The sequence below is a fragment of the Delphinapterus leucas genome, chromosome 2 (assembly GCF_059928025.1).
Source record: "Delphinapterus leucas isolate spDelLeu-1000000601 "Yukka" chromosome 2, BTC_Dleu_Yukka2, whole genome shotgun sequence".
In the NCBI taxonomy this organism is placed as follows: Eukaryota; Metazoa; Chordata; class Mammalia; order Artiodactyla; family Monodontidae; genus Delphinapterus; species Delphinapterus leucas.
Genome location: NC_143130.1, coordinates 105390810 through 105418288, shown reverse-complemented (window position 1 = coordinate 105418288; position 27479 = coordinate 105390810). Strand labels below are relative to the sequence as shown.

General features: G+C 44.4%; 3 protein-coding genes, 1 long non-coding RNA gene and 3 other non-coding genes across 13 annotated transcripts; 1 reads left to right on the top strand and 6 right to left on the bottom strand.

Annotated features, from left to right (window-relative positions):
* Positions 1 to 268: 268 nt before the first annotated feature.
* On the top strand, positions 269 to 14411 carry LOC115803393 (uncharacterized). 3 transcript variants are annotated; one of them, XR_004024116.2, is made up of 3 exons: positions 269 to 441; positions 10993 to 11129; positions 14354 to 14411. It is a non-coding gene; the product is annotated as an uncharacterized LOC115803393 (long non-coding RNA). The 3 variants fall into 3 exon arrangements; XR_004024114.2 differs by having other exon boundaries at positions 10948 to 11129; XR_004024115.2 differs by lacking the exon at positions 269 to 441 and having other exon boundaries at positions 10584 to 11129.
* On the bottom strand, positions 1646 to 9221 carry EDDM3B (epididymal protein 3B). Its single transcript, XM_022587587.3, has 2 exons — positions 7245 to 9221; positions 1646 to 3908 (listed from the first exon to the last, which is right to left on the bottom strand). The coding sequence occupies exon 2, from the start codon at positions 3888 to 3890 to the stop codon at positions 3450 to 3452; it is 441 nt and encodes a 146-aa protein (XP_022443295.1). The 5' UTR covers positions 3891 to 3908; positions 7245 to 9221; the 3' UTR covers positions 1646 to 3449.
* Positions 9319 to 23728, bottom strand: RNASE4 (ribonuclease A family member 4). The gene is made up of 2 exons (XM_022587588.2): positions 23626 to 23728; positions 9319 to 10589 (listed from the first exon to the last, which is right to left on the bottom strand). Exon 2 carries the CDS (start codon positions 10570 to 10572, stop codon positions 10129 to 10131), a length of 444 nt encoding a protein of 147 aa, XP_022443296.2. The 5' UTR covers positions 10573 to 10589; positions 23626 to 23728; the 3' UTR covers positions 9319 to 10128.
* On the bottom strand, positions 13976 to 23732 carry ANG (angiogenin). Of its 5 annotated transcripts, XM_089907424.1 has the most exons (4): positions 23626 to 23732; positions 23218 to 23380; positions 22355 to 22451; positions 13976 to 14610 (listed from the first exon to the last, which is right to left on the bottom strand). In XM_089907424.1, exons 3-4 carry the CDS (start codon positions 22421 to 22423, stop codon positions 14146 to 14148), a joined length of 534 nt encoding a protein of 177 aa, XP_089763550.1. In that variant the 5' UTR covers positions 22424 to 22451; positions 23218 to 23380; positions 23626 to 23732; the 3' UTR covers positions 13976 to 14145. The 5 variants fall into 5 exon arrangements, with proteins under 5 accessions (XP_089763550.1, XP_089763551.1, XP_089763554.1 ...); XM_089907425.1 differs by lacking the exon at positions 23218 to 23380 and having other exon boundaries at positions 23626 to 23710; XM_089907428.1 differs by lacking the exons at positions 23218 to 23380; positions 23626 to 23732 and adding an exon at positions 20861 to 21063 and having other exon boundaries at positions 22355 to 22441.
* A 444-nt stretch (positions 23733 to 24176) lies between these two features.
* TRNAP-UGG (transfer RNA proline (anticodon UGG)) lies at positions 24177 to 24248 on the bottom strand. The gene has a single exon. It is a non-coding gene; the product is annotated as a tRNA-Pro (tRNA).
* Positions 24249 to 25469: 1221 nt separating this feature from the next.
* On the bottom strand, positions 25470 to 25559 carry TRNAY-GUA (transfer RNA tyrosine (anticodon GUA)). Its single transcript is given in 2 exon segments — positions 25470 to 25505; positions 25523 to 25559. It is a non-coding gene; the product is annotated as a tRNA-Tyr (tRNA).
* Positions 25560 to 26735: 1176 nt separating this feature from the next.
* TRNAT-UGU (transfer RNA threonine (anticodon UGU)) lies at positions 26736 to 26808 on the bottom strand. Its single transcript has one exon. It is a non-coding gene; the product is annotated as a tRNA-Thr (tRNA).
* Positions 26809 to 27479: the final 671 nt, after the last annotated feature.

The window sequence follows — 27479 nt, the reverse complement described above, 5'->3', positions numbered from 1 at the left end:
AGCACCACCCTGTTGCCTCACCACGAACCAATCAGAAGAAAGTCCCACACCCTGCAGCCCTCACCCCAAATTTTGCCTTTAAAAATTCCTCCCTGAAAACCATCAGAGATTTCAGGTCTTTTGAGCATGAGCCACCCCTTTCTCCTTGCTTGGCCCTGCAATAAACCTTTCTCTGCTCCAAACTTTGATGTTTCAGGTTGTTTGACATCACAGTGTATCAGGCACAACAACTTGGGTTTGACAACATGCTGGGCTAAAGAAAGTGAGTATTTCCTCAACGATCATCTGACATGTGGGGAAATACTGATTGTTTTTCTCACTTGATAAATGCTGAGGAACTATTACCCAAAAACTGAGTTTGTCTCTTGGTGGATGTCGAGCCAAAAGATACAACCAAGCCAAAGAGCAGGAGAAGGAAGGATTTATGATTACTTGCAGCAGGTAAGGAGAACCCTGGGAATCTTTCCCAAAACAGTCTCCCTGGAACAGCAAAACTGGGGAAATTTTAAGCTAAGGGTATATGCATATTCATGAAGGGGCTTGAGCAGAGGAGAATTCAGCATAGAACTGGGGAAAGGTTGACAGAGTCCAAGCTTTAGCTGACTGAAGTCAGGAACGTCAACAGCATCATTCTGTCCTCCACCTGGGTGGGGGCCTTAGTTCCTACAGAACGCAAAGACTTTATCAGATTGTAATGTATGTCCCTTGAGGAGGAACTAAGATTCTGTTTTATTGCTGAACTATTGTTTCGTGACTGCTTTCCTTTGTTCCTGCATTCCCTTACTTCCCTTAAGATCCTGTGGCCAGGCTTAGACCGCAAAATGGCTTAGGCTAAAATGGCTTCTCTTATGTCAAGAAAACCCTTCCTGGTTCTCTTTCTCCAGGGACCCCCTACCCTATCTGCTTACAGAACTGCTGTTTAACACTAATCTCTTGTGAGTTTGGTTGGTATAGGTCATCATCTCCCAGGTATTTGCTCATTCCCAAGTACACTGAAAAAATGGCAAAGCTGAGGAGCTATGCTTGGAGCACAATGACCAATCTAGATTCACTGGCTACTCGTTGAGGCCCGAGTTCCAGGAAGGTGTTGTTGGGGAGGAATTTTTTTCCTTTTTTCCCTTCTAGGATATTTGGCTCATCTCATAATTCAATGATATAAGACAAACTGACAGGAGAAAACAAACAAAAGTTTATACATTTATATATACGTGTAATACATGGTGGAGACCCAGGTAAACTGAGTAACTTGCCAAAATGGCTGGGGCCATCACCTTAAATATCACCTTCGGCTAAAGACAAAAGGAGATGTTGGGGAGGGAAATCTATGGGAGATGACCAGGAAAACACAGGAAACAAGGATAATGTTGTTGCGGTACGCGGGCCTCTCCCGTTGTGCAGCACAGGCTCCGGACGTCCAGGCCCAGCGACCATGGCTCACGGGCCCAGCTGCTTCGCGGCATACGGGATCTTCTCGGACCGGGGCACGCACCCGCGTCCCCTGCATCGGCAGACGGACTCTCAACCACTGCACCACCAGGGAAGCCCGAAGATGATGTTGTTTTGCAGACTTATCATTGTCTTGTCCACCACTAAGAGTTTCTAGAGAATGAGTCCCGTCCCCCACCCCCCCACCGCTTCCTGGTACAGCAGGAAGACACCCTTACAAATGGAGATTTCTCTTTTACCTGTAAATGTCTCTTACAAAAGAGTGACTTCTATTTGGTTTTCAGAGCTCCTCTCATATCTGCTGATTCTTAAAAAATAACCAGGCTAAAATAATCCTTATACCAAAGAGACATATTTTAGGGTGGAAAATTCTGCTCCCTTATAGTGTGCAGCTTAATTTAAAGTGTCATCTAATTTAAAATGTTTATACCCTGGTCTTTGTTCTAATTGATTCAAGGCTTGAGTCATTCAGTGATGCAGGAGGCTGAAGAACACAGGGTCCTTTAACGTTCAGTATCTCTCCTTCGCATACCTGCCCCAAGCAAAATTATACGAAGCGAACATTTCTCTTACTCTGTATCTCTATCTCTCATTTCGCAAACAGAATTTCTGTGGACCTTACTTACTTGTGTTTCAACATTTCCTTCTCCAATCTACTTCCTCTTTTCTCCAACAAAATGCAAGTCTTAAGCCCCACTCTTTTTTTTTTAAATTTTAATTTTTGGCCGCGTTGGGTCTTCGTTGCTGTGCGCAGGCTTTCTCTAGTTGTGGTGGCGAGCGGAGGCTACCCTTCATTGCGCTGCGCGGGCTTCTCATTGTGGTGGTTTCTCTTGTTGCAGAGCAAGGGCTCTAGGCGCGTGGGCTTCAGTAGTTGCAGCTCACAGGCTCAGTAGTTGTGGCATGCAGGCCCTAGAGGGCACGGGCTTCAGTAGTTGTGGCTCATGGGCTTAGTGGCTCCACGGCATGTGGGATCTTCCCGGACCAGGAATCGAACCCGTGTGTCCTGCATTGGCAGGCAGATTCTTAACCACCGTGCCCAGGGAAGTCCCTAAGCCCCACTCTTGATGAGAGTTTCATTTTAAAGACCTCTAGCCCTACCCTATATCTCTGCCAAGTGAAAACGGTTTTTATCAGATAAACTCATTTGTGTTCATATCTTCTACTTAATGTATTATTCATCAGGAAACATACATACTACCGTAACTCATCTAAAATGCAATAGCCTCCTTACAGACATTCTTAAAGAAATCCAGGGAGAGGAGACAATTGATGGGCACTCGTCATGTTTGTTTTGTCAAAGTCAAAATTAAAATACCAAGTCAAAGGATAGAAAGGAAGAAAATCAGTGTTGACTGAGCACCTGCTATGTGCCAGGAACATGATACATATTTTGTACCTTATCAGCTCTGGCCACACCCATCAATCTGGGTGGGTATGGGAACTCAGCATATCCCCACAATCAATGCCTAGGTCACAACTTTTCCCCAGCTTAGCACATAAACAGTTATACTTTCATCATACACACAAGTCTATTACACATATTAGACACACACATATAACACACTTTAAACCTACATACAGCACAAGTCACATTCAAGCATAAGCTATATAACTCACAATTATAACACCCATGCTAATCACACAACACATAAATAAATTTCACACATTGGAATGATAAAATTTATTTAGGGATGGGAAGATCATTCCACTTGCAAAGTTATAAGGAGAGTCAATATCAGGAAAATTCCTGGGTTAGTCAAAAAGAAATTCCATATGAGCTGAATCTTTTCAAAAATGTAGAAGTAAATCAGGTAAATAAGGACAGAAGGGTATTCCAGTCAAAGAAACAACATAGGCAAAGTTACGATAGTAAGAAACCACGTGAAACATAACTCTCAGTAGTTGGAAAACACTGGCAAATAAATGCAAGGGCTCTTGGTGCAGGGAGGGGCCACCACTTGGGAAGCACTGAAGGCTAAAACCTGTGGGTGTGGGTCAACTTTCTAGTTGCTGATATCTTCTAACAACTGCACGTCCTCTATGCCATCAACAAACCCATTCATGCCACAATGGAATTCAATGTAGCTGTAGCTCTTGTAATCTTTGTAGTTGTTTTTGCTATTCTTCCGGTAGCACTTGAGTGTTTTGAAGGGATATGGAGCCCATATATATACACTTCTGTAGTGATCTCTCCAGTTCCTGATGCATATATGCTCAATTTTGTGCCATACGGTATAGACGAAGATGTGATAGTTCTTGTCTTTTGAAACACCTCTTTCCCTCATCAGATCACTGCACTTGTACTTGCTGAATTCCCAGTTTGTGCTAGGGTGGTGCTGTTTCACGAATTCCCTCCAGGAAACGTTCTGGCTGTGTACAAGGAGCCCACATAGAGGGAACAGCAGGGCCAAGAGAGGGCCTAGGACCTTTAGAGAGGATGCCATCTCAGTCACCAGGGCCACCTGTGGGTGTACAGGGAACAGAGAGGAAACACTGCTGAGCTCTACCTTAAAATTCCTCTCTGCCAACATAGGCTCTTCAACCAAATTTTTATCATTTGGTTCCCAGGCTAGAAGGTGATAACTCTCATTAGATAATAAAGTTTATAAGAACGGAAAATATGTTACAGCCTGAGTGAGATAAGCACAAAGTTGTAAAAAACTGATGAAGTTCATTTTGAGAATTCCAAGTACCTCCTGTCTGCCATCTCTTCCACCTGAACTGAGGAACCAATCACCCTCTAGCTAGCTGTTTTGCAGTCCAGATCGATTCTTTTTTTTTTGTTTGTTAATATTTATTTATTTATTTTGGCTGCGTCGGGTCTTAGTCGCTGCATGTGGGATCTTTTAGTTGCAGCATGCGGACTTCTTAGTTGCCGCATGCATGTGGGATATAGTTCCCCGAACAGGAGTCAAACCCAAGCCCCCTGCATTGGGAGCTCGGAGTCCTACCCACTGGACCACAAGGGAGTCCCCAGATCAATTCTCAAAAGAGCATGTGTCCTAAAGAAAATGGTATTTTAAGCTCTATGTCTGTGAGGTGGAAAGTGTTGTTGCCTTTTAAGGGGATACAGAAGATGAAGATATTGGGAGATATTTCTTGGGAGATATTTCTGAAGCAGGAAGGCTTTGGTTCCTTGAAATCTGAGGCTGCAACTACGCTGACTCTGCAAGATGGTGCTTACCAGGATCTTGACTTCTTTAAGACACTTCCCCAAAGCCTGTGTGAAACATGTTATCACTTGTGACTACCCACATCCCTTCTCAGAGGCCATTTCCCTAATTATCATCATTATAAATGACCTTGATTTATTGTTAAGAAGGTCAGCATAAAGGAACTCCAGTTTTGAAATATTGTTCTAATCAATCAAGTACCAAAATTGAAACTGCCCTCACAACAGCTACTCTGGTCAAAATTAGAGCAGAGAGTTGCTTGAAAAAGTCTTCCCTTTAAACTAGCTCTCTGTCGTCATTTACCATGAGGAGTATACCCGGCCCTGTGGAATTTCTAACCTGATTCTCAACTCTCTGAGTGTGATGTCCTCAGATGGGCTTAATAATAACTCCCTCACAAACCTGTAAGAGGCTAATGAGATACGTGTACTGAGAGCATATCTGAGAATGTCAAGTACTCCATCAAACAGAGCGCAAGGGGTAGGCACGTTCTCATTTGTGGCACCCTACCCCTGGCTCAAAAGGCCTAAATAGGATGAAGAGAAGACCAGGATTCAAGCTGCTTCAATGTACAGTTGGCCCTCTGTATCTATTTGTTCTGCACCCAGGAATTCAACCAACCACACTATGGATTAAAAATAGTCCCCCCCCCAAAAAAATCCAGAAAGTTCTAAAAAGTAAAACTTGAATTTGCTGTGTGCTGCCAACTATTTACATAGCATTTACATTGTATTTACAGTTATTTACATTGTATTAGGTATTATAAGTAATGTAGAGATGATTAAAGCATATAGGAGCATGCGTGTATGTTAGATGCAAATACTACGTACACAATTTTATATAAGGGACTTGAGCAAGCTTGGATTTTGGTATCCTGGGCATGGGGGGGTCCTGGACCAATGCCCCCCATGGATACTAAGGGTCAATGGTATTATGCTCAGGAAGATTGGAGAAGAAGTGGGGAGGGGTGGAAGAGTGGAGAGAGGCTCCAAGAACTGTATCAGTGAGATTAACGCTGAGTTGAGTCCAGGTCTTTGGTTCTTACAAGTTGAGTCACTGTCTATTCTTTTTTTTTTTTTTTTTTTTGTGGTACGCGGGCCTCTCACTGTTGTGGCCTCTCCCGTTGCGGAGCACAGGCTCCGGATGCGCAGGCTCAGCGGCCATGGCTCACGTGCCCAGCCGCTCCGCGGCATATGGGATACTCCCAGACCGGCGCACGAAACCGTGTCCCCTGCATCGGCAGGCGGACTCTCAACCACTGCACCACCAGGGAAGCCCGGGTCACTGTCTCTTTTTAATTCCACCATCTAGAAGTCCAATCAAGCCCCTTACAGTGTTCCTGGGCCTTTCCCTTTAAGCATTCTCAGCACCAACCCTTCTAAACGTAACTCACCCTATTTAGATCCAACACTCCTGTCACTGGCTGTAGTAGGGATCAGTTTATGGATCTAAAGAGCAGAGAGTCTGTGTCTTTCCCCTTTTCTTAGAGCCAAGAAGTCTGCAGCAGTGAAGGAAGGAAGAAAGGAATAGCAGTGGGAGGTACAGTGTTCCAACTGATTGGCAGTGGGGTGGGGGTGAGGGACAGCCTCACTAAGAGAACCAGTTCCTATAGCTTCTCATCTAGAATCCTTGGGTTCACTGTGAGAATAGCCTGGAGCAAAGGTGTCAAACACCAAAGACTGACTTGTGGGCATAAAGGAATTGCAAGGCCTTGGGTAACACCAGAGAGGGGTTATCTAGAGTTATCAGGAGACCACCAGAGATCTGGCTCCTAAACTCATTTCCCAACAAACTTCTAGGGGAAATTCCCTGGATGGCTATGTTCTATGGGAACTTCAGTGAGGAAAACCACATCTGGAGTTGTAAACTGTGGGACTTCCATTGAGAGCTGAAAAGTATCTAGTCAAAGGCACAGTTTGCGGACAAAGTGAGATCCTTGAATGTGTTTCCTATGAACATATTTCTTCAAGGGCTGTTCCTAGCTAAGCCTCCTCAGTTGAATTTCTCACTGGGCCACCTTGTTATCAGAATGCCATAAAGGGTAGCGGAATATGCCACCCCAAAATATGCCTCTGAAGGGAGCAACATTTGCCTCCCCAAAATGTGTCACTTCGGCATGTGGATTATTTTGAGCTGAAAACAATCATGGCATACAAGACTCAGGAAGAACCATTGACCTCCCCTCTAACTACCTAAAAGAATTATGAACAAAGAATACCATCTGCCATTTCAGTGAACAAGGGGTATTGAAGCCATCAAGCCAGCAACCACTGCAGCCACCCCGCAACGGTGCCCCCTGAGGGGAACTCAGGATGGAGATAAACAGGATACTGGCCCTAGACAGTCAAGGTGCATCTCAAAGGAAAGATTTCAATGAGCCCAGACTCTTGCATCTTCTTATACACAGAAAAGTGCTAAATTCATTAAACTTAAGACGCCTGGTTTTTCTTTAATTAACAGTAATCTTTTGATGTTCCAACTACCTGTTGGTTTTTTTTTTGGAAAAACTCCTATATATCCTGGCTCCTCCCTAACCTCTTCAAAACAGCCCCTCAAGGCTATCTGAGAGGCTGTCTCCCAAGCTTAGGTCCTCAGTAAGTCCACCAAATAAAACACCCTTCTCACCTTTCAGGCTGTGCGTTTTTTTCAGTCGACAGAATGTAGGTAGGGGACTTGCTCCAGGAAGATAGTTACGGGGATAATTATAGTATAGTACAAACTAGGTGTGTAGACAGGGAGGCACCTAGCAAAGTCTGTTTGTTAAAATTTCTCTCTGTCCCACTGTCTCTACAAGGCTCAACAAATACTTGTTTACCATCATTTGCTCCTTTCAACTTTGGTGAATTGCCTTCCTTCCTGTAATACTATCCCCAACATCCTCTTTTGTCTTTAGCTGAAAATGGTATTTGAGGTATCAGCTTGGGCCACTGGGGGGAGTTTCAGTCAGCTTTCTTGGGTATCTCCCAAGCATACAGGAAATATACATTTTGTTAAGCTTCTGTTTGTTTTTTGTAAAAATAATAATAAATAGAAATCTCAGTTAAATAGAGTCAGGAGACCAGAAGGGGGAGCTCTCATGCTCTATGAGGATAGCAGAGCCAACAGGAAGAAGAAAGATTTCCTCTTCTTTCCTGGCTCAGACATTAAGAGACTGTCACAACTCAGCCAACAAAAAGCCATGCTCTGTTTCCTATAGCCCTCTCAACTTCCTTTTCCCCTCTATAAAATGCTCCTCTCCATTTTTGCTGGAGACTTGCATGTGGCTCACCATGGTTGTAGACCTCAAATTGCAATTCTTTGCTGATCCCAAATAAACCTATTTTTTGCTGGAGAAATGACTGGCAGTCTGTTTGTTTTAGGTCAACATTTTCTCTTGTTAATCTATCTCTTATTACAGGGGGATCTCATCCAGGTCTCAGAACCTAGAAGGATAGAGCGAAAATTCTTTTTCCTGTCCTATAGTCAGAATGCTTAGTTTATATCCAGAACTTGTCTTCAAAGCATGTTAGTAGCAATGCCATCCTGTTTCTTCTCTTTGAATGGGAAATATGTCATCAGGATTAGATGCGGACGTGTTGGTATTTACAGGAACTCTGGTGCACTGTAAACCCTAGCTCATGTCAAGTATTCCTTGAATAACGGGGAATCATGTGCTGATAGTCTAGACGGGGATCGTCTCAGAGGACGCTGTAAATCCAACTACTCTAGTTCTTTGGGTGAAGAGCGGGGGCAAAAAGGCAAGAATTCTGGGCACCTGGGTATGGAGGATTTGAGAGGTGACTCTAAGAAAAGATAAGATGGCCATCATGTGTCCATACATCTTGAGCCCTTCCCAGCAACTTAGTGTTATCTACTGAAGACCTAAATCAAGTAGTGACTCAAGGAATATAGAGGCAGGAGGGAGACACTCCTAGGACTCATGTGTGAAGTGGCAAGCTAAGAAAGCGATCCATTTTATGTCTGCTAATAACTCTTTTTCTGGGAAAAATCCCCAGTTTAAATTCTTCTAGGAACTTAAGTGAGGGGCAGTAGTTTCTCTTGAGTTAACAGGGTCTCCACTGCCATTAGCTCAAAATAATCCACATGCCAAAGTAGCACATATTGGGGAGGCCTCTTTTGAACCCCTAAGTTTTTTAACAGGTGGCAATACAGTACTGTATACTTAAAATGTGCTAACAGGGTAAATCCTATGGATTCTCATCATACACACACATGTAAGGGTAACCATGTGAAATGATAGATATGTTTGGTAGCTTGATTATAGTGATTATCTCAAAATGTATATGTATACCAAATGAAGTTGTACATCTTAAATATAAATAATATATGTCTGCTACAATTCAAATGCTTTCAGCTCAGTCCTTTCTCACATACACACACACACACGCACACGCACGCACACGCGCGCACACACACACACTTTCCTTCTTTTAGCAGTTAATGTCTTTATACATCTCTGTCCCCCAATTTGCTCCTAAATATTTAAAGGGAGAAGGAAGGGGTATGAGAATTGTCTTGAGAGGAATCATTCTCTCTGGAGCAAATGAGACAAAGTTTTTTGTGTCCTGGTCATTGATCTGATGAGCTTTAGTCTTGAGCCAGAGTTTATGAGGATATTAAAGTGTGTGCATGTTTATAAACTAGAGGAGAATTAAAAGAGGATAGGAGGGAAAAAAAAAATCTCACACACAAGACTATAGTCTTCTCAAATACTTGGAATTGAAGGTATCTTATTTCCTTTATTATAAGGAAGACTTGAAAAATCTTTCAGTCGGGAAGAGTCTTAATGATCTAGTACATTTTAATACTCTGACTTACTAGGGCGACTCAAAAGTTTGGGAAGAGGAAAAGAAAATCCCTTGTATAATTTCTTGATCTTATTAGATCCAAACACAGTAAGGTTGCCGCATTATACAGATAGAGCTCTCATGTTGCCAGTGTCTATTTCCAAATTTTTAATGCTTCCCCCAACAGCTGACATTTGGGAAGAACAGAAACCAGATATTTTCAAAACATTCCTTGTGATGAAGTGGAAAAAGCCCTGGATTAGTAACCGTGTAAACTAGACTTTTGTCTCAGCTTTTCTACTAACCTTTTGGTCTTAGCAAATCTCTTAACTTTGCGCTTTTGTATATTGCAACACTAGCAGCAGCATCCCAAGGGTGCTATGGTATTAGAATGAGATAACTTAGATGAAAGCACCTTGAAATTCTTGAAGTGCTAAGTAATGACTAAATTCCAGAGGATGAGATTAGAGAGAGCAAAGCTGACCAATATTATAGAAGGAAGCTTATTACAGAAAAGCTCAGATTCATTATAAGTTTATGTCTCATCTTTCTCTTTCATGTAATGTATTTAACAGAATCGGTTATATAATGAACCAAAAAAAAAAAAGGAAAGAAAGAAGCAGCGGAGACGGAGCCTGGGACAGCTCAAATGCATTACTCTTTGTTATTTAAGGAGTAAATTAAAGGCCAGCAGCTGGGCCATAACCCCTGCTGGGTGTCATCTATTTATCAAAGTGCACAGGCACCTCTGGGTTACCTTCACAGGCAATGACAACACGTCTGGTGCTGGCCTTGGCCCGGTATCTGCAGTTGGGAGCCCTGGAACTTCCTGTCTCCCTGCAATCTGTGACCTTCGCTACACCCTCATGGCAGTTCATCCGGCCATTCTTGCACAGAATATTGGCGGTTCTGCAGATACTATGAATGCTCCCAAGGTCTTCATGAATGAAAGTGTTGAAGCGCTTGCACTGATGTGAAGTCATCTTCCGTCTTTGCATCACCAAGTTGCAGTAGCCATCATTGCCTCCTGTCACATCAGGGTCCACGTGTTGCCGCAGGAATCGTTGGTACATGCGATCCTGGCCATAGGAGGGCTGTACCAGCCCCAGCCCCAGCAGGGTCAGCAGCAAGAGCAGAAGTAATGCATGGGTCGTCTGGAGAGCCATCACTACCTTGGAGATGCCTAGAGAGAAACCAAGGGGCAGGCAAAATCATCCCTGATTCAACAGGAAGTGAGCAACCCAAAGCAGCAAGGACAGTTTTTGGAGCGTCAGACAGGTCCATTTTCTACACATGCAGTCCAAGGGTTAGCCCCAGCTGAAATCCTAGTTTGATATATATGGTTACTACTGTCCTTTGTTTCAAAGAGGCTGCTTCATGATGGTGGATCACCCCGTGTGAGTGATTAAACGGCTGACGAGGGACCTGCACTTAATTCCACCTACAGCCTATCCTTAACGATAATGATTAGGATCAAACATAACTATCCTTCTTTTAAATGCCAGCTTCTAAGTTCACAACCACCTTTTGCCTGTGCACAGAAAGATACGAAGCTCTATGTCATATTCCTGTGTCTGATGCCGCAGATATGCGATATGGAGTTGGGAAGTGAGGCAAGTGAAGGAGTTGTGGGAAGAAGGATGGCAGGAAGAAATGATGTTCGATTTACCCCTCAACCCCAGGACCACTGGATACAACTTCTGAAGATACACTTGGCACTTGGGTAAGAGCTTCATCACAACAATGTACTTTGGGTTGCTTTTCCCAAATCCAATTTTGCGCAGTTCTGTCTACTTTCTCTCATCCTGCTTCTTTGTGACCAACAACATGGTTTAGCAAGATGACTAGCTACAGAGTAGATTAAACTATTCATCCAAGAGCAAACCCATGACCTCAGCCACAGTAACCAACTGATTTAACAAGACATGGAAAAACATTATGAACAGAAGTCCCATGTAGACATCAATGGGTGCATCTCAAGATTCTACCTACAACAGAAAATGAAATGATCCCTAAATCCTCCCAACACGTACTTTTGTTTAGAGCTTGCCCCAAAGGCTTTCTCCACTGCACACATCAAATCTCAGTAAGAACTTCTTTTGATACTGTGATCCCAAAGACCTAGTTCTGCCACACTAACTGTGTGACCTTGGGGAAATGACTTAACCTCTCTCAGTATATTTCCTCACAAATAGAATAAGCATAATAATAATAATACCTACTTCTTAGGAATGTTGTGAAGAATAAATGATAAAATCAATGTAAAGTGCTTATCACAATGCCTAGCCTACGGTTAAGTGTTCAGTAAATGTCAGCAGTGGCCATTTTTACAATTTCCATTTTTCTTGGTTTCCTTTGTTCCCTCAATCTGATACACTAACAACTAAACTGAATTGCACATATTATTGACACCCTCCCTCTTATTTTGTAGAGAGTCTGTATTCCCAAGAGACGAGAAGGCTCTTTTTAAGCCAAAATATCTCAGCTACTAGAATTTATGCTATGTCCCTAGACAAATGTTTCCTCTCCAAAGTGCATGGAATTTTCTTTCTTTCATGTCACCATTCTTCAAAGGACTTGACATTTGGGGGTGCTTCTTCTCTTTTCCTTGCAAAGTCAACAAAACATAGTGGATTAGGATTTCAATTCTTCAGATGATTGACCTGAGATAAAATGACTTGCCTGTGACTCAACATTTCATTCTAAACAACCTTTGGTTGTGAGAGAACAAGAGATCAAGAGCAAAAACTACTAGGGTTGGCTACTCAGCTGCTAGCTCCATCAGCAGGTCAGGAAGAACCCTATCCCAATGCCACATGACTTCCTGGGAAAGTGTCATTTGTCCTAACACCAGGGCAGGGTATGCAATAATAATGCTCTAAGTAGATGTTTGGAGATGTGAGTTTTCACAACTGTGATGTGATCTATGTAATAATGGTCCATGCCTTTGACTTTCCCCATCAAGATCGTGAGTGGGCAAGAGTCTGTTTGGAAGCCCCTTTGCCTAATATTAGGGAGATAGTCCTGGTTGGAGAACCAGAAAAAAAAAATCCAAATAGTCTACCAAACTCTGGAAATTTCTCGCTTCCTAAGAGTTTTTTGATTTTATCGTAAGATCAAGTTTCTTTCTTTCTTCTTTTTTTTAACACTATACATTTCCAGAACTTTTTTTTTTTTTTTTTCTGTGTTGAGTCTTTGTTGCTGCATGCGGGCTTTCTCTAGTTGCGGCAAGCGGGGGCTACTCTTCGTTGCAGTGTGTGGGCTTCTCATTGCGGTGGCTTCTCTTGTTACAGAGCACGGGCTCTAGGTGGTGCACAGGCTTCAGTAGTTGCAGCACGCAGGCTCAGTAGTTGTGGCACACGGGCTTCGTTGTTCCGAGGCATGCGGGATCTTCCCAGACCAGGGATTGAATCCGTGTTCCCTGAATTGGCAGGCGCAGTCTTAACCACTGCGCCACCAGGGAAGTCCCAAGACAAATTTTCTAATAAAGGAGGTTTGGAAAACCCTTCTCCCTACTTCAGAAAGAAATGACAATGTTTTCAATTTTGAAATAGATGAATTCAAGGCAGATATATTCATGTGTTGAGTATGTACCCATAACCTTTCATCCTTTCCTCCATAAATTGAGTACTTTCAGTGAGGGTGGGCTCTCTGTGGCACCAGGACACTGGCCTATAACCCAGGTATTGAGGAGCCAGGGCTTTTGGTCCATTTGAGGGCATGTAGGCAGCAGGGAAGGCCACCATGGGGAATACTGTGACCACTATAGTCATTCATAAGATGGCAAAACTAGTGATGCATAACTGTAATTTATTAACTACTTTCTAAATAAAATATCCAGGTATCTGTTGATGAGATTAGGTAACAGGAAGTTAACCACTGAACCCATGGATTAATTAGCATATTTTACAGAGATTGTTAACCTAAGTTTGTATTTACTTAAAAACATATCAAGTTGAAGAAGAATAAAGGATAAGCTTCGAATCTTTCTATGACCTCCCCAAGACCTCAGAGTTGCCAGACGTCAGTTGATAAAGTAAAAGATTAAAGAGAAAATAATTATAGTAATCAATTTTTTGATCTTTATATAAAATAACCATGAGAATATCCTGGCAGTGTTCCATTCAAAGCAATATCAAATTACTTCCTGCTTAAGGTAAGAGTGGCTACCCTGCATGGATTTTGGTATTCATGCAGGATTACAAATGTGTGTGTGTGTGTGTGTGTGTGTGTGTGAGAGAGAGAGAGAGTGTAATTAATCTGTTGGTATTTAGTCCTAAACTCTTCTTCCTAGGGCTTAACATTTGTAAAAGTAATACTGGCTTATGAAAGGTGACAGCAAAACAATTTGCTTCTAAAAATTCTGCTTAGTGGCCTTGAGCCCTGGAATTTTCCCAGCAATCTCTGTAAGATGAATTTAACATCCTTACCTTCACGGAAAGGTAAAAGTCCACCTCCTTAATGCCTGATAAGGAACTGACTGATAAGGAAAAAGGCATTTCTATCCCATCCAACCCTCTCAGGGGACAGCTGAATAGAGAAAATGGGGAAAGATCAATAGACCAAGAATCAGTGAGAAGACTTTGATTTTTACTGATTTCAGAGACGTTTTTATTTATTAAGCATATTGTAAAACAGAAAACAAAAGATCAGCAGCTCATTTTCTGGATTCCTGGCAATGAATGTTGCTACAGTAAGAGGGGGAAATGCAAGGAAAAAAGAGCAGAGCCAGCTCTAGGCTACTGCCCTGGAGGGATAAAGGACTCATCAAAGTGGGTGGGCCAGTCATTTTCACAGCCAATAACAATGACTCTGTACCCTCGTGTGGCTCTGTACTTGCATGGAGGCCGGGGGGACCCTCCTTTATGCTTGCAAGTGGTGATCTGGAAGGGAGACTTGCTTATTCTGAGATCGCCTTCGTAAGGTTCTCCATTCTTATCTTCACAGATGCCCTTGATGTCATTCCTGCTGCCATGAATAAAGGTGTTGACGTCTTTGCAGGGATTGATCAGGTCTCGCCTCTTCATTATGCTTTCACAGTATCTGTCATCCCGGCCCTTTGGTTGGCGATCATAGTGCTGGGACAGGAAGTGTCTGTATCTGCGGTCATCCTGAGCCAGGGTCAGTGGGGTCAGACCCAGACCCAGCATGAAGACGAAAAACAGGGGGCTCAGGAACATCACCATCTCTTTCAACAAAAGCTCCTACCAAGAGGAAAAGGAGATGCAGTAGGGGCACAGAATAGCATTGCCAAATTAGGCTAAAAGGACAGGGACCTTTCCCTCTGACAGGGCGTCATAAATCAGGTATCGTCCGTCACCTAAGCATATCTTTTTCTTTTCCTTTCCCCATTAGTCTCATATGTCTTGTCTATCGATTCCTTTGGAAAGTCTATTTAAAAGTTTCCTGAACACACCTTCCAGCCCCAACCTCTCTTTCCTATCCCTGAAAATTTACGTTTCTGCCAGTTGTAGCATTACAAAATCCATTCACACTCTTTAATTCATATTAACTAATTTAATAACAAACACTACATAAGCCCCTACTGGGTACCAGTCACCGTGCTAGGTCCTGGAACACAAAGACCATTAAGACACACCAAGTCTTGGACTCCCCAGGTGGCACAGTGGTTAAGAATCCACCTGCCAACACAGGGAACATGGGTTAGATCCCACATGCCACGGAGCAACTAAGCCCGTGCGCCACAACTACTGAGCCCACGTGCCACAACTACTGAAGCCCACGTGCCCACAGCCGGTGCTCCACAAGAGAAGCCACTGCCATGAGAAGCCTGTGTACCACAACGAAGAGTAGCCTCCACTCACCTCAACTAGAGAAAAGCCTGTGCGCAGCAACAAAGACCCAATGCAGCCAAAAATAAATAAATAAATTTATTTATTTAAAAAATAATAAATGGTATAGTGTCATGGATATTAAATTAATTATTAATTTTTATATTGTGCTTTTCTTGTGTGTAAGTCAATAAACATATTTTCGTATTAAATATTTTTGTAGCCCTTAAAGAGGCCACAGGTTGTAGCACTGAGCCTGTAGTGATGCTAACCAGCCCTGGGAGTACAACTGTGGCTCTAGAAAGACAAGAGGATTCGGGGTTCTGCTGGTTACATGTGAAGGCGTGTGACAGGGTGAGCGAAATGACCTCTCTTTCTTCCTTTTTTTTTTTTTTTTTTAGTGAAGCAAGTAAAGTGTTTATTAGGAGGAAAAAGAGTACAGTACATGTGGATGGACACACAGAAGGGCTCAGAGAGAGAGACTGTCATGCCCTCGTGGTAGTTTGAATCACTTTTATGGGGCATTTCACTACCTTGTCTGTTTTATCATAACTGTAGACAAATTTGGTATACTGCCAAAGAATTACCAAATTATACACTAAGAAATTACCAAATTATACACTAAGTCATTCCTCAATTATGAAATAAAGAAATAGTCACTGAAAAGGTTTCCATTAAGCACATAAGAGTATGATCTGTAATAGCAGCAGCAAAAGTGTGTTCTTGGGAGGTTAGCAAGCAAGTGGTACATGATTGGAAGAGTCACACCTAAAAGAATAACAAGTAGTCCTACATGGCGGCTGCTCCATCACAGCTGCTGGGCTGCCATGCTCCCCATGCGCCAAGCTCTTTACATTTACATTGTGCTTTTCAGTCTCCTGGGTGTGTTTTCTCTTTCTAGTTTTTTGGAAGACAAAGTTTTCTTGAATTGTAATCAGTTAAGTCTCTTGCTCTGCTATGGACAAATATTGCCTTCTAATGTCACAGGCAATTGTAGAATGGCAGGCTGTCAAGGTTGGAAGGGTCCTTAAAGGTCACACAGGGAGCAGAGGCCAGAATCCCAGAGTCCAAAATCTGGAAGTAGAACCTGAGCTGGAAGTACCCAAAAGAGTCATTAGGTGGCAGTGGTGGATAGGAATGCTGTCTCCCACGCTGTAGAGAAAACAGAGGGTCCTCGTAGGAGGTGCCAGTATTGTACAGGGGATATTGCTGTTCACCGAAGGGGGTGTGAGCTGGCAGGCCTGTCTACAGTTTCTGTCCAAACACTCTATGCTTTAGATATTAAGCCCAAGGACAGCTCACCAGTGTCAAAGCAAAAGTCACAAAGCTCAGTATATGCCCACAAGGATATCACAAAATAAAGATTTACCTCTTGTCAGGTTTCATGGGTGCCATTCCAAAACCATTATTCATGGGATCTGAGCGAACAATTACCTGTTTACTTCTCAGTGTTTCCTACTGGTGCATAATCTACAGGAGGGCAGGGCTCATATTATTCACCTTGTATTATACTACCTGCCTCACAGTAGACCCTCAATAATAATTTTTTTTAATGACTGACTTCATTTTCTTCTCCAGGCCTAAATTTGTTCATCTATAAAATGAGAGTTGCTAGCTCTAAAAGTTTGAAATTCCCTGGTTCTCATAAAGCATAAGAGAGCCTCTCTAGTTTCACTAGCAAAAGTGCAGTGACCATGGAATTGTAAAGATAAGTTTGTATAAGTTTAGCTGGTAGCACAAGGCACCAGCTGGAAGAAAGAGATGATAGGATGGTCTGCAGCCCAATCTCACTGGTATGCAACATCCCTGAAGGCTCGGTGTGTAAGTCCAGCCCATACCACTTCTAGTTAAGGCACTGGACTGACCCTACCTCAGGGCTTGTCACCCTAAAAAGCCACTTGTTTGTTGGGAGGTTGAAGGTCCTCATGTGCCAATCTGCGGAGGTAAAGGAATATCTTTGTTTCTGACTTACAAAATTTGCACATTCGTTCTATAACAACTCAGCTGAAGTTTGCTCAGCCTTATTGTAATCTTGACTCCCTGAGACATCCAGAAACCAAATCCCAGCAAATACACACCACTGGTGAGAGTGGTCACCACTATCTAACATCTGCTCCCCCCACTCATACCTTCCACAAGCATATATGCAATTCTCAATTTCCCAAAAAGAGAGGTAAAAGGGAATTGGAAGAAAACAAATAAGAGATTATTTGTGGTCCAGAAGTGAATCTGCCTAGGCCAAGGGTGCAGAGCCTCACATTTGGTCAAGGGTGGTCAGACTCATTTACACATATCCTTCTAGACCCAAGCACATAAGTGTCAGTGGAATTTGTTCCAAATGTTCTTTAGACTAACTTTATCCTCTGTCTCAAACCAATCCCTTGGTCTTTATAAAAATTAACATTCTCTTCCTCTCCCCACAGGCAATATTTTGTATTCAAGGGATCCACCAAACTTTATGCACCAGGGAATTACCTTGACCTTTAATGATGAGTAACTATGGTCAGTGTACCTTCTTTTGATCTTGGGATGTGTCCCACTTTGCTCTCAAAGAGCACCCAAAACTTTCTTTCTTTTTTTTGGCCGCACTGCACGGCCTGTGGGATCTTAGCTCCCTGACTAGGGATTGGACCCACGCCCTCCGCAGTGAAAGCGCAGAGTCCTAACCGCTGGACCACTAGGGAATTCCCCCAAAACTTTCCTAAGGAAAGAAATTATCAGGGAAGGTTATAAGAAAACAGAGCTGGGACTTCACTGGTGGTCCAGTGGCTGACTCTGCGCTCCCAGAGCAGGGGACCTAGGTTCCATCCCTGGTCCCGGAACTAGATTAGATCCCACGTGCCAACTAAGTTCGAAGGTCGCAACTGAAAGATCCTACATGCTGCAACGAAGATCTCAGATCTCATGTGCTGTAGCTAAGACCCGGCGCAGCCAAATAAATAAATACCGAAAAAGAAAAGAAAACAGAGCTAAAAATATATTTTCTGTTTTCTTTTCTTGTTAAGCCACATACAATGCCTGTATGGTGGGGGGGTGGGGGGGTTCCGGATGCCCTTCAGCAAACAGCTTTCCCAAATATTTGGGGATTTTATCACAATTTAGGAGTCTCTCCTAAACCTCCACTTGCTCCTAATCGCACTAATTTCCCTTCATCTATATATAGGACAGTGGTCTCCAACCATTTCGGCACCAGGGACCGGTTTTGAGGAAGACAATTTTTCCACGGACGTGGGTGGGGCGATGGTTCAGGCGGTAAGGCGAGCGATGGGGAGTGGCGGATGGAGCTTTGCGCGCCCCGCCGCTCACCTGCTGCTCTGCGGCCCGGTTCCTAACAGGCCGCGGACTGCTACCCGTCCACAGCCCAGGGGTTGCGGACCCCTGATATAGAATATCCCCCAAAGAAATATGTTTTCATTTTAAACTTTGGAATCTAATTCATTTTCTTCTTAATTCATGAGCTTGGGCCCAGAGGCTTTAAAAGGGGGGAAATAGTTTCACTGAAATGGATGGACAGCTAAAAATAGTATATAAACAAACAAGTAAATAAATAAAACAACGGATTACCCAGGTGGAAGAATCTTACAAAAACCTGGAAGTTTCCCTCCAACTGAAGAGAGGTTCCAGCTGTTTGTTCCTGGAGATGGGTTCCAGCTGTGTGAACCTGGAGGCCCCTCTTAGTTCTCATTATATAGTGATCAGATGAACAGGGTGGGGAGACCAGATCTAAAAATCCCCAATTCTGCAGAGACAGGCAAACCAAGGACACTGCTCTTGGACAAACAATGAGAGTCATTCACCTCTTCCCTGGGCATGACCCGGCCAACTATCAATCCACCTGAATAGATTAGAGATTTGTTCCAGAGGCAAAGTTTGATAAACATGGCCTCTTGTCCCAAAGTTGCTTTTCCTGACATCGTGGTTCTCACTTTTGCCCAGGACAGGACCGAGGTTTCATTGTTGCCATGCAATGATCTGGATCCAGAAGATGTCGTTTCTTGGGCCAGCTCTAAGAACTGCCTCAGAAGAAGCCTGCAGAGTGAGATGGGGTCTCTCAGCAGGATGCTGCTCCACTGTGCTTTCTGTTTACCCACATAATTTGGTTTCATGAAAGGGTGCTAAGTAGGTTTCACAGAACCAGGAAAGCACTTCCAGAGAAGCTTATATGACAGCTCTTAGCACCCTGCCTTTGACCTCAACCTCCCAGCTACTAACCCTTACTAACCCTCGGAAATATCCTTATCATATGTCCTGGGCTTCTCTTTCCTTTCTTGTTTACCTGTCCACAAATGACTAACTGTGCACTCAATCTTCTGTTCCTTGTAACACAGTTGTAAACTTGATTATCTCCGCCATCAGTGCAACACTGACATTGCATCCACTCACAAAGTGGATTCGTTGCCTGCATAGAAAGTGGACTGAAGGTCACCAGGATCACTTATAGATCCTATGGTTTCAAATATCAGGTAGCAGCAGGAGGCCAACTATTTCACAAACCCTCAGCACCCACCTTCACTGATGTTGGATCTAGGACACTGTTATCTTCTTAAAAATCCTCAGCCTTCTATTGTCATCCACCCACCTCCAACTTTTCAGTCTCCCTGTATTTTAGGTGTCAACTGAAGACAGGCTGCCTACCAGTAAAACAAATGCACTTGAAATCATCATAATAATTATAATAATCAGTGTTACCTTTCACTCTATGAAGCGCTCATATACATGATTACATTTAACCATCACCTAGACCGTGTGAGGTGGGTATTATGTAAGCCAGTTTTTCTTATGAGGAAACTCTGAAATCAAACAGCAGGGGCCCTTGACTGAAACAGCCCTTTCTTTTTCTTTTGCTAATAACTTTCTTGCCTCATCCAGCTTCTGACTATAAAAGCCTTCCATTGAAGAGCTCCTCGGAGCACCTCTTATCTACTAGATGAGATGCTGCCCCATTCGTGCATCGTTCAACAAAGTCAATGAGGTCTTCAAATTTACTCCGTTGAATTTTGGTTTTTAACAGAGCAAAGAGCAGTAGCGGGATGTGGGGCTCTACTGGCTCTAACGACGTGCCCAAACACTCACTTTCCTTTTATGGGCAAACACACTGTTTGAGAGGGGCACCTACCGTAAATTAATCACACATCACTTTTTAAACACAAACTGAAGAACTGAGTTTTAAAAAGTTATCAGCCATTACAAACCACACAGCTGGGTTTTGCCTTGTGATTCAATCTGATGATCTTTTTCTTTTAGTAGTGAGTTCAGATTTATTAATACAAGTAACATGATTAAAAAAAAGTTATCAGGACTTCCCTGGCAGTCCAGTGGTTAAGACTCCTCTTTCCAATGCAGGGGGCAAGGGTTCCATCCCTGGTTGGGGAAATAAGATCTTACGTGATGCTTCATGCGGCCAAAAAAAAAAGACTTATCAAACCAGTCATTTGTTGTGGAGAAGGCTGCCAGACCCATTGCTGACACCCTGATTGCCTCAGCAGTCCTGGACCAGGAAGCAGCAGCCAACTCCCACAGTCTGTGGGGATCAAGATGACTTGATCAACACAACCCCACCCTAGTCTGATAAATCGCCTAAAAGCAGAGATTAGATACTCCACTCCAAAATCGAGCACATACAGTCCCATGGCCTGAAACACCAGTGCAAGCACCAACTCACACAAACAGATCAGCCTCTGATTTTAGAGTTATGCAGTAGTGCTGGGGGGCAGCCTTCAGCCTCTGAACACAGCCAAGTCCTTTCTCTTCCTCTGGGGTTTCACTCGACAGCCTTTTCACAACCTGTCCATAGAGCTGACAATGCCAAAAGTCAGCTGGTGAATGGTGAATGATTGCTTTCATTCTAATTGTTTTTCTTTTCACCTTGGCCCAATGAGGTTATGATGAAACAGAATATAAGATTTTGGAAAAAATTAAAAAAGAAAGTTTTACTATTTCATTAAAATGCATCTAAGTGTTTACTCAAAATACTTATAATGAGGAACTACAGTCAACGCTCCACATCCACAGGTTCCCCATCCTCGGATTCAACCAACTATGGATCGAAAATATTTGAAAATAAATTCTAGAAACTTCCAAAAAGCAAAATTTTTAAGTTGCTGTGCCCCAGCAACTGGTTACATAGCACTTACATTGTATTAGGTATTATAAGTAATCTAAAGCATGAAACTTATTTAGTAACAGAAGTAATGGTTAAAAGAAGATGAAGTCCACATGGAAATAAGGGTCACACCTCTACCTCCAGGAAGTAGGGGACACTATTGATTGAGGGAGGATGGGGACAAAGTCCAGCTGACCCACCTCTATTTCCAAAGACAAACATTAAACATTCCATTTTCAACAAACCCTTGTTCTGTGCCCATTCGCTCTTTCCCAGGTATTTCAATGTGCTCGGAGAATAGCTGTTTACAGAGATTGTTCTTTGCTCAAATAAAGATTAAATAAAAACTAAAGAGAGGTTTCACTGGCCTGCTGTGGTCCACTTTCTTGGCCAACTACTTTAATTTATGAATCACACTGGCAAATGCTTACAACAGCAACTCGGCAAACCCCTTAGTTTTGACCGCTTATAAGCTCACATCTGCTCTTTCAACAAAGCCAGAGCCATTCCTCTTTTCCTAGAATGATTTTCCCCAGCCTCTCTGCCAAACTATAGTTTTTCTCCGTATTACTGGAGTACCTTCTTTCCTATAAGAGTCATGTTACCAACATCCTACAGTCGGAATTAGAAGAGGGACCTCAGAGACTATCTATCAACCCCTCATTTTACAGATGAGGAACCAGGAACGAAAAAAGAACATGTATCGCCCAGTGAATATTTGCAGTTCCAGGGACTAGAAGCTTCCCACTGCACCACACAGCATTCACAGTCCACACTAGTAATTTCTAGGAAATCAAAGATCATTTTAAAGGTGCCAATGAAAAGTTGCTGTTTAAGAGAAAACTACTTTGGATATTTCCATATATTCCCAAAGTATTTTAACACCCCCATTATCTGTTAAAAAGTTGCTTGAAATATAAAGTGTCTTATTCTTCTGCACTAACTAGTTAGTAGCTGTGTAGTTCAGTGGCTCTTTGAATACCTCTGGCTGCTTCTGGGAGGTCAGCCATGTGCTATTCAGATAATTATGTCACTTGGGTCTCTAGTGATTACATTTATGACTTGATTGTGAGGTTCCCGATGACACAGGAAAGGTCTTGGCTCTGTTGGGGAAGAGGACATTTTCTTCCACCCTTCCAGGTTCTTCTGGCTGGTTTAAGAATCAAATTGACATGAGACAGATTGACAGGAGAAAATCAAACAGATGTTTAAAATCATGGACACATTAGAGAGACCCAGGAAAACTGAGTAACTCGCCAAAATGGCAGAAGCCTCTCTTTAAATACCATCCTCCCCTCAAGGCAAAAAAGGATGTTGAGGGTGGGGAGAGTCAGTTATGTTAGGGTACCAGGAAAAGCGCAGTAAAAAGTAGGGCTGTGATGCAAACTGAAGTCTTTGCCTTCTCCAGCAGGCAAGAGTTTGTAGATATTTGGTCATCCTCTTCCAGGTACAGCGAGGGAGACACTCTTACAAATGGAGATTTCCCTTATAAATGTAAATGTTTCTTACTACAAAAAGTTAACTCCTACTAGGCTTTCTGGATTTTCCCCTTGTCTGCTGTTTCTTAGGAAATAACCAGGTTAAAATAATATGCTACAGAGATAGTTTGGGGTGGCAAATTCTGCTCCCCTACAGCTCACTTGAGATTTCCCCAGGCCCCAGAATGCTGCTGAAACTGTTTTTACCATCCTGCCTAAATAAGCCCTGTTACCATTTGATGTGCTGTCACAGAGTAAGAAAGCTGAGGATCTCAAGGTTCCACTAAGAAAGCTTAGAGAAGAGGTTGGTGGCAATGTCTCAAAGAACGTCTCAACTCTGGCTGAAGGTGGGTTAAGGGTGAGGAGACAGAGGAGTAAACAGAAAACGAAAACACGAGCTCCCACGTGTCAGTTGCGGTCGCAAAAACCGGACAAGACCTGTTTCATAAATCTGGCGATCATCCTGGGTACCAAGCAAAAGAATCCTTAGTTTTGAGGAAGTGTAGGCCTCCCCGGATTTCCTTCGGTTCACCAATTCTGGGGTCCCCCTTAGAGCCTACGTTCGAGGCAACAGGCATTTCACGCTGGCATCTCCACTCAGCTGCGGAAAATAAGCATCGGAGTCGGAATGGGGAATCTGGGACTCTACAAGAACTGGACCTTTACCTTCCTTCCTATTCCTCAGCTCCTCCAGTCCGGTGACGCAAACGCCTCCCCACCGAGCCCCACACTGCCTCTGCTAAAAGGCGACTCCCCCGACTCAAACGCCCCTGATGAAACTACTAAAAAGGAGGCGGGGGGGGAGATGGAGGAAAAGGAGCTGGAGGAGGAGAAGTGTGAACCCACCTCGGCCTCAGAACAAGTCTGCAGAAACAGGTAGAACGGTGGAAAGAGACGTGTTTGCTTCTCACCCGCTTCTTCCTCCCAGTGAGGACGATGGGGAGCCGGTAGAAACGCAGAGGAGAGGAGCGTCGGGGTGCAAGCCTTTTTGTAGTTGAGACCCCGCCCAGTTTCTCCGAGAAGGCGCCTTCCTCCAGGACCCGCCTCCGACGCAGGCATCAGAGCAGCCCCCGCCCCAGGCGGAGGGGGTGGGTCCCCACCTGGGCTGGGAGCGAGCCTGGAGATCCGAGCCCGACGCTCAGGGGCCGTGAGGACACGGCCTGTGGGGGCTGCAGACGGCGGGACCCTGGCCCCTTCTCCCTGCTCCCAGGAGCGAGGTTACCCCTCCCAGGCGTCCGCTGTCGAGAGTCCAGGAAGCCAGGCAGTTTGGCCCCGCACAGATACTCTTTTTTGTTGAACAGTTCTCTTTTGTAGAACAGTTCAGAACGCTGGAAAGTTTGTATAGAACTGAGCTTTTGTCAGTGGTTGGAAGCGGGAAGGAAAAGTTTCAACCACTGGGGCTCGTCCGGGATTTGAACCCGGGACCTCTCGCACCCAAAGCGAGAATCATACCCCTAGACCAACGAGCCACACTGACGAAGACTACTGTACTTTTCCTCTGAACCTTACTTCTCCGTCAGCAATTGGCTGCCAGGCTGCTCTGGAGTTTTACCTTATGTTGTGACATTTACCTTTCGCTTTGCTTAGCTCTTCCGTCTTGAAGAAGTCTCACGTCTGACTGCAGCCTCGCTAATTCTCCTCGATCCTTGTCCTGGACGCCTCCAGACGCCGGATGGGGTGAGAAGAGTCAGCTTTTCAGACGTCAGACCACCTGTCTGTGGTCCCGCAAGCCCCGCCGGGAGGAGTCTAGCCTTGAGCTCCAGCCTGGGGGGAGCCTGGAGGGAGCCTGGAGAGAACCGAGTTGGAGCCTGAGGGCCCGAGCTGGGGTCGATTGCAACATTGTAGGGTCCTGAGCCCCAGGACAGACGCACAAGATGTGTATCTGCCGGGCTGCTACTGCTTCGCGCGAGTATAAAATCCTAGGGGCAGGACTGATGGGCATCAGCATACGGGGAGCCAGTATTTTGATCTGTTGGAGGTGAACCAGTCTGGGGCGTGTTCGTAAAGTCCAGACCCCTGCAGTTTCCCAGAATGAGAATCAAATGTTCCATCTCTCTACCTCTGCTTAAATTGTTTCCTCAGTCTGGAATTCTCTCTCCCAGTCTCATCCCAATTCACGTCAAATTCTGTTCCTCCTTCCGGCTCCAGCTCAAAATGATCTTTGTGGAACTATAAAAATCTATAAACAGCTGAATAAATTAAAAGGGCCTCCCCCTGAATGAACGTATGTGTATAGAGTGAATGAAGGTCTCAGGGGTTTGTCCCGCAAATTAAGAGTCCCAAAATTAAGAGCCCCAAGGGCCGCCGGATATATATATATATATATATATATATATATATATATATATATATATATATATATATTCTGTACCAGCGAGTGGTCTTGGATCTCCAAACTTTGGACCTCAGGCAGCAACCTAAGCTCAGCTAGAACATCCAACCCAGAACTCCCAGAACTTCCTTAGTTGGTTAGAAGAGTTAGTGCACACTCCCTTTTTAACTGAGAACCGTGCCCAACAAGTCCAACTTTTCAAGAGGTGATTCTCGAAGTTCATGCAACCATGCTGAGTTTATCTTTAGAACGGGGTAAGGTCTGGAGAAAATGACTCCAGAAGAGGGAAAACGACGTAAGAAACAGGAGAGCAACGGCTCGCTCGATGGGTGGTTGCAACCCCCAAAACATCAACTCTTCCTTCGAGCCGGAGTTGAACCAGCGACCTAAGGATAACCATATTGTTTTACACTACAGTCCTTCGCTCTACCAGCTGAGCTATCGAAGGGAATATGGAAGCTGTCTTCCTACTATTCTATATTGAGGACATTGATAAGCAGAGGTTCGTGCATAATGGCCCACTAGTTGCCGGTGCATGGACACCACTTAGCAGCCAGCTTAGGAGAAAGTCCTACATCCGCGGTTCTGCAGACAACCCCTCTAGAACTGGATTCTCTTGCTTCAGGTACGGGCTTCCAAGCAGGACCAGAGAGTGGGCTCTTCACCGGCGCACCTAGAGCCTGTGCATCCCGAGGCCGCCCCGGACCGTGGCGATGTGCTCGCCCCCGGGCTGTTCTCTTCACGGAGTGCGCTGCCCGGGGCCTCCCTGGCATGATGTGTGTCTAAAGTGGGAGCGGACACCCGGGCATCGGAGAACTAAGGGCTGAGGTGGTGGAACATACAATTCTGATCTCGCAACTGCGAGCCAGAGAGAAGGGCGGGCCTCGGAGCTCTGGCCTGGGCCTTTCTTTTCCACACTTCCTGCGCTCGCCTCCAAATCCAGGAGCGTTTGCACATGCGAGCTGCTTCTCTCTTCCGCTTACACGTCCACAGAGTAGGGGAGGGAGGGGTATATAATACATATGGCTAAACCCAATGCTGCTATGAGAATTGACTTGGAGAAACTATTTTAAGGTTTTTCAAAGAGGAAGCCACGGTTTCTTTGAGTCAATAACAAATTTAGTGACCCAAGTCCCGACGCTAATTTTCCCCCTGAGATACTTAAATGTTCGAAAATCCACTGAAACATGAAAACTTGTCGGACCCCCAAATCAGGACAGCTGACGCCGGCTCTTCCCCTGTGGGGAGGGGACCTAGCTCTGGGCTCTAAATCTGCCCAGAGCGGGTGCTGAGGGCTCGATCCCAACTCTTTCCCCACAGCCCTTAGGCCCCACTCCGGCTCCAGCCGCCCTCAGGGCTCTTGCTGCAGGTCCGCACAGCCAGGGCGTCCGCGGAGGCTGGCAGCGCTCCCCGCAGTTTGTAGTGGACTCCGCCACAATCTAGGCAGCGAAGCAGCACTTGCGCATTAGTACTGGAAACTGAGAGGAAGCGGTTCCGCTAGGGTGTTTATTTGGCACATCTGAACACTGGCGAGAAGATATGAGCTGAATTTTCGCAGGGGTTAAAGTAACGAGAGAGAGGTGAGTGGCTGGTGAGGAAGATTTGAAAATAATAAATACACACAAGGCCCCAGCGAGATTTGAACTCGCGACCCCTGGTTTACAAGACCAGTGCTCTAACCCCTGAGCTATAGGGCCCTCACATATAACACTTATTTCTCTTTCCCAGCTGGGCCTTTATTAGAGTGTCTGTAGGTACCGGGCGACCAAAACCTGAACGTCGTTTCGATCTATTTCCCAACTACTGGAACTCAGTTTGTAGACTCTTACTGGGGACAGAGCAATATGGGGGGGCGGTGACAGGACCTACCACTATTTTAAATTGCAGAAATCTGCCCAACCCAACACAGTCTGATGCAGTGAAAGCTTTCCCCCCCCCCCGCCCTCTGCAGATTGTGAAAATTAAGATATCTCACATGAAACCCAGACATCCGCACTTGGTTTTCTCCTTGATTTGGACATCCACCGATCAAGTTCGTTAGACTAGGGACCTCTTTACAGCTCGAGTAGCAGCGCCAGAGAAGGCATTCGTTAATTCTCTGTTTAATTCTTCCCTTCATTCAATAAACACTGAGCTCCAATTCTGTGTTAGGCCCTGCACTTAGGAACGAGGCATCCAGATATGGTCCTTACTTTGAAGTCACTGGCATAGTCTTGTGGTGTAAAAGAAAGTTAGTTTTCATGAAAGAGAACAACGAAAAGTAGCTGTGCCCGGTGTGAGGGGCGGTGGACAGTGTCAAGGTTCACAAAACTACAGAGTGAGCCATCACAGAGGCAGGCCTGCAGGAGGGGATGGGACTTGAGCTGCG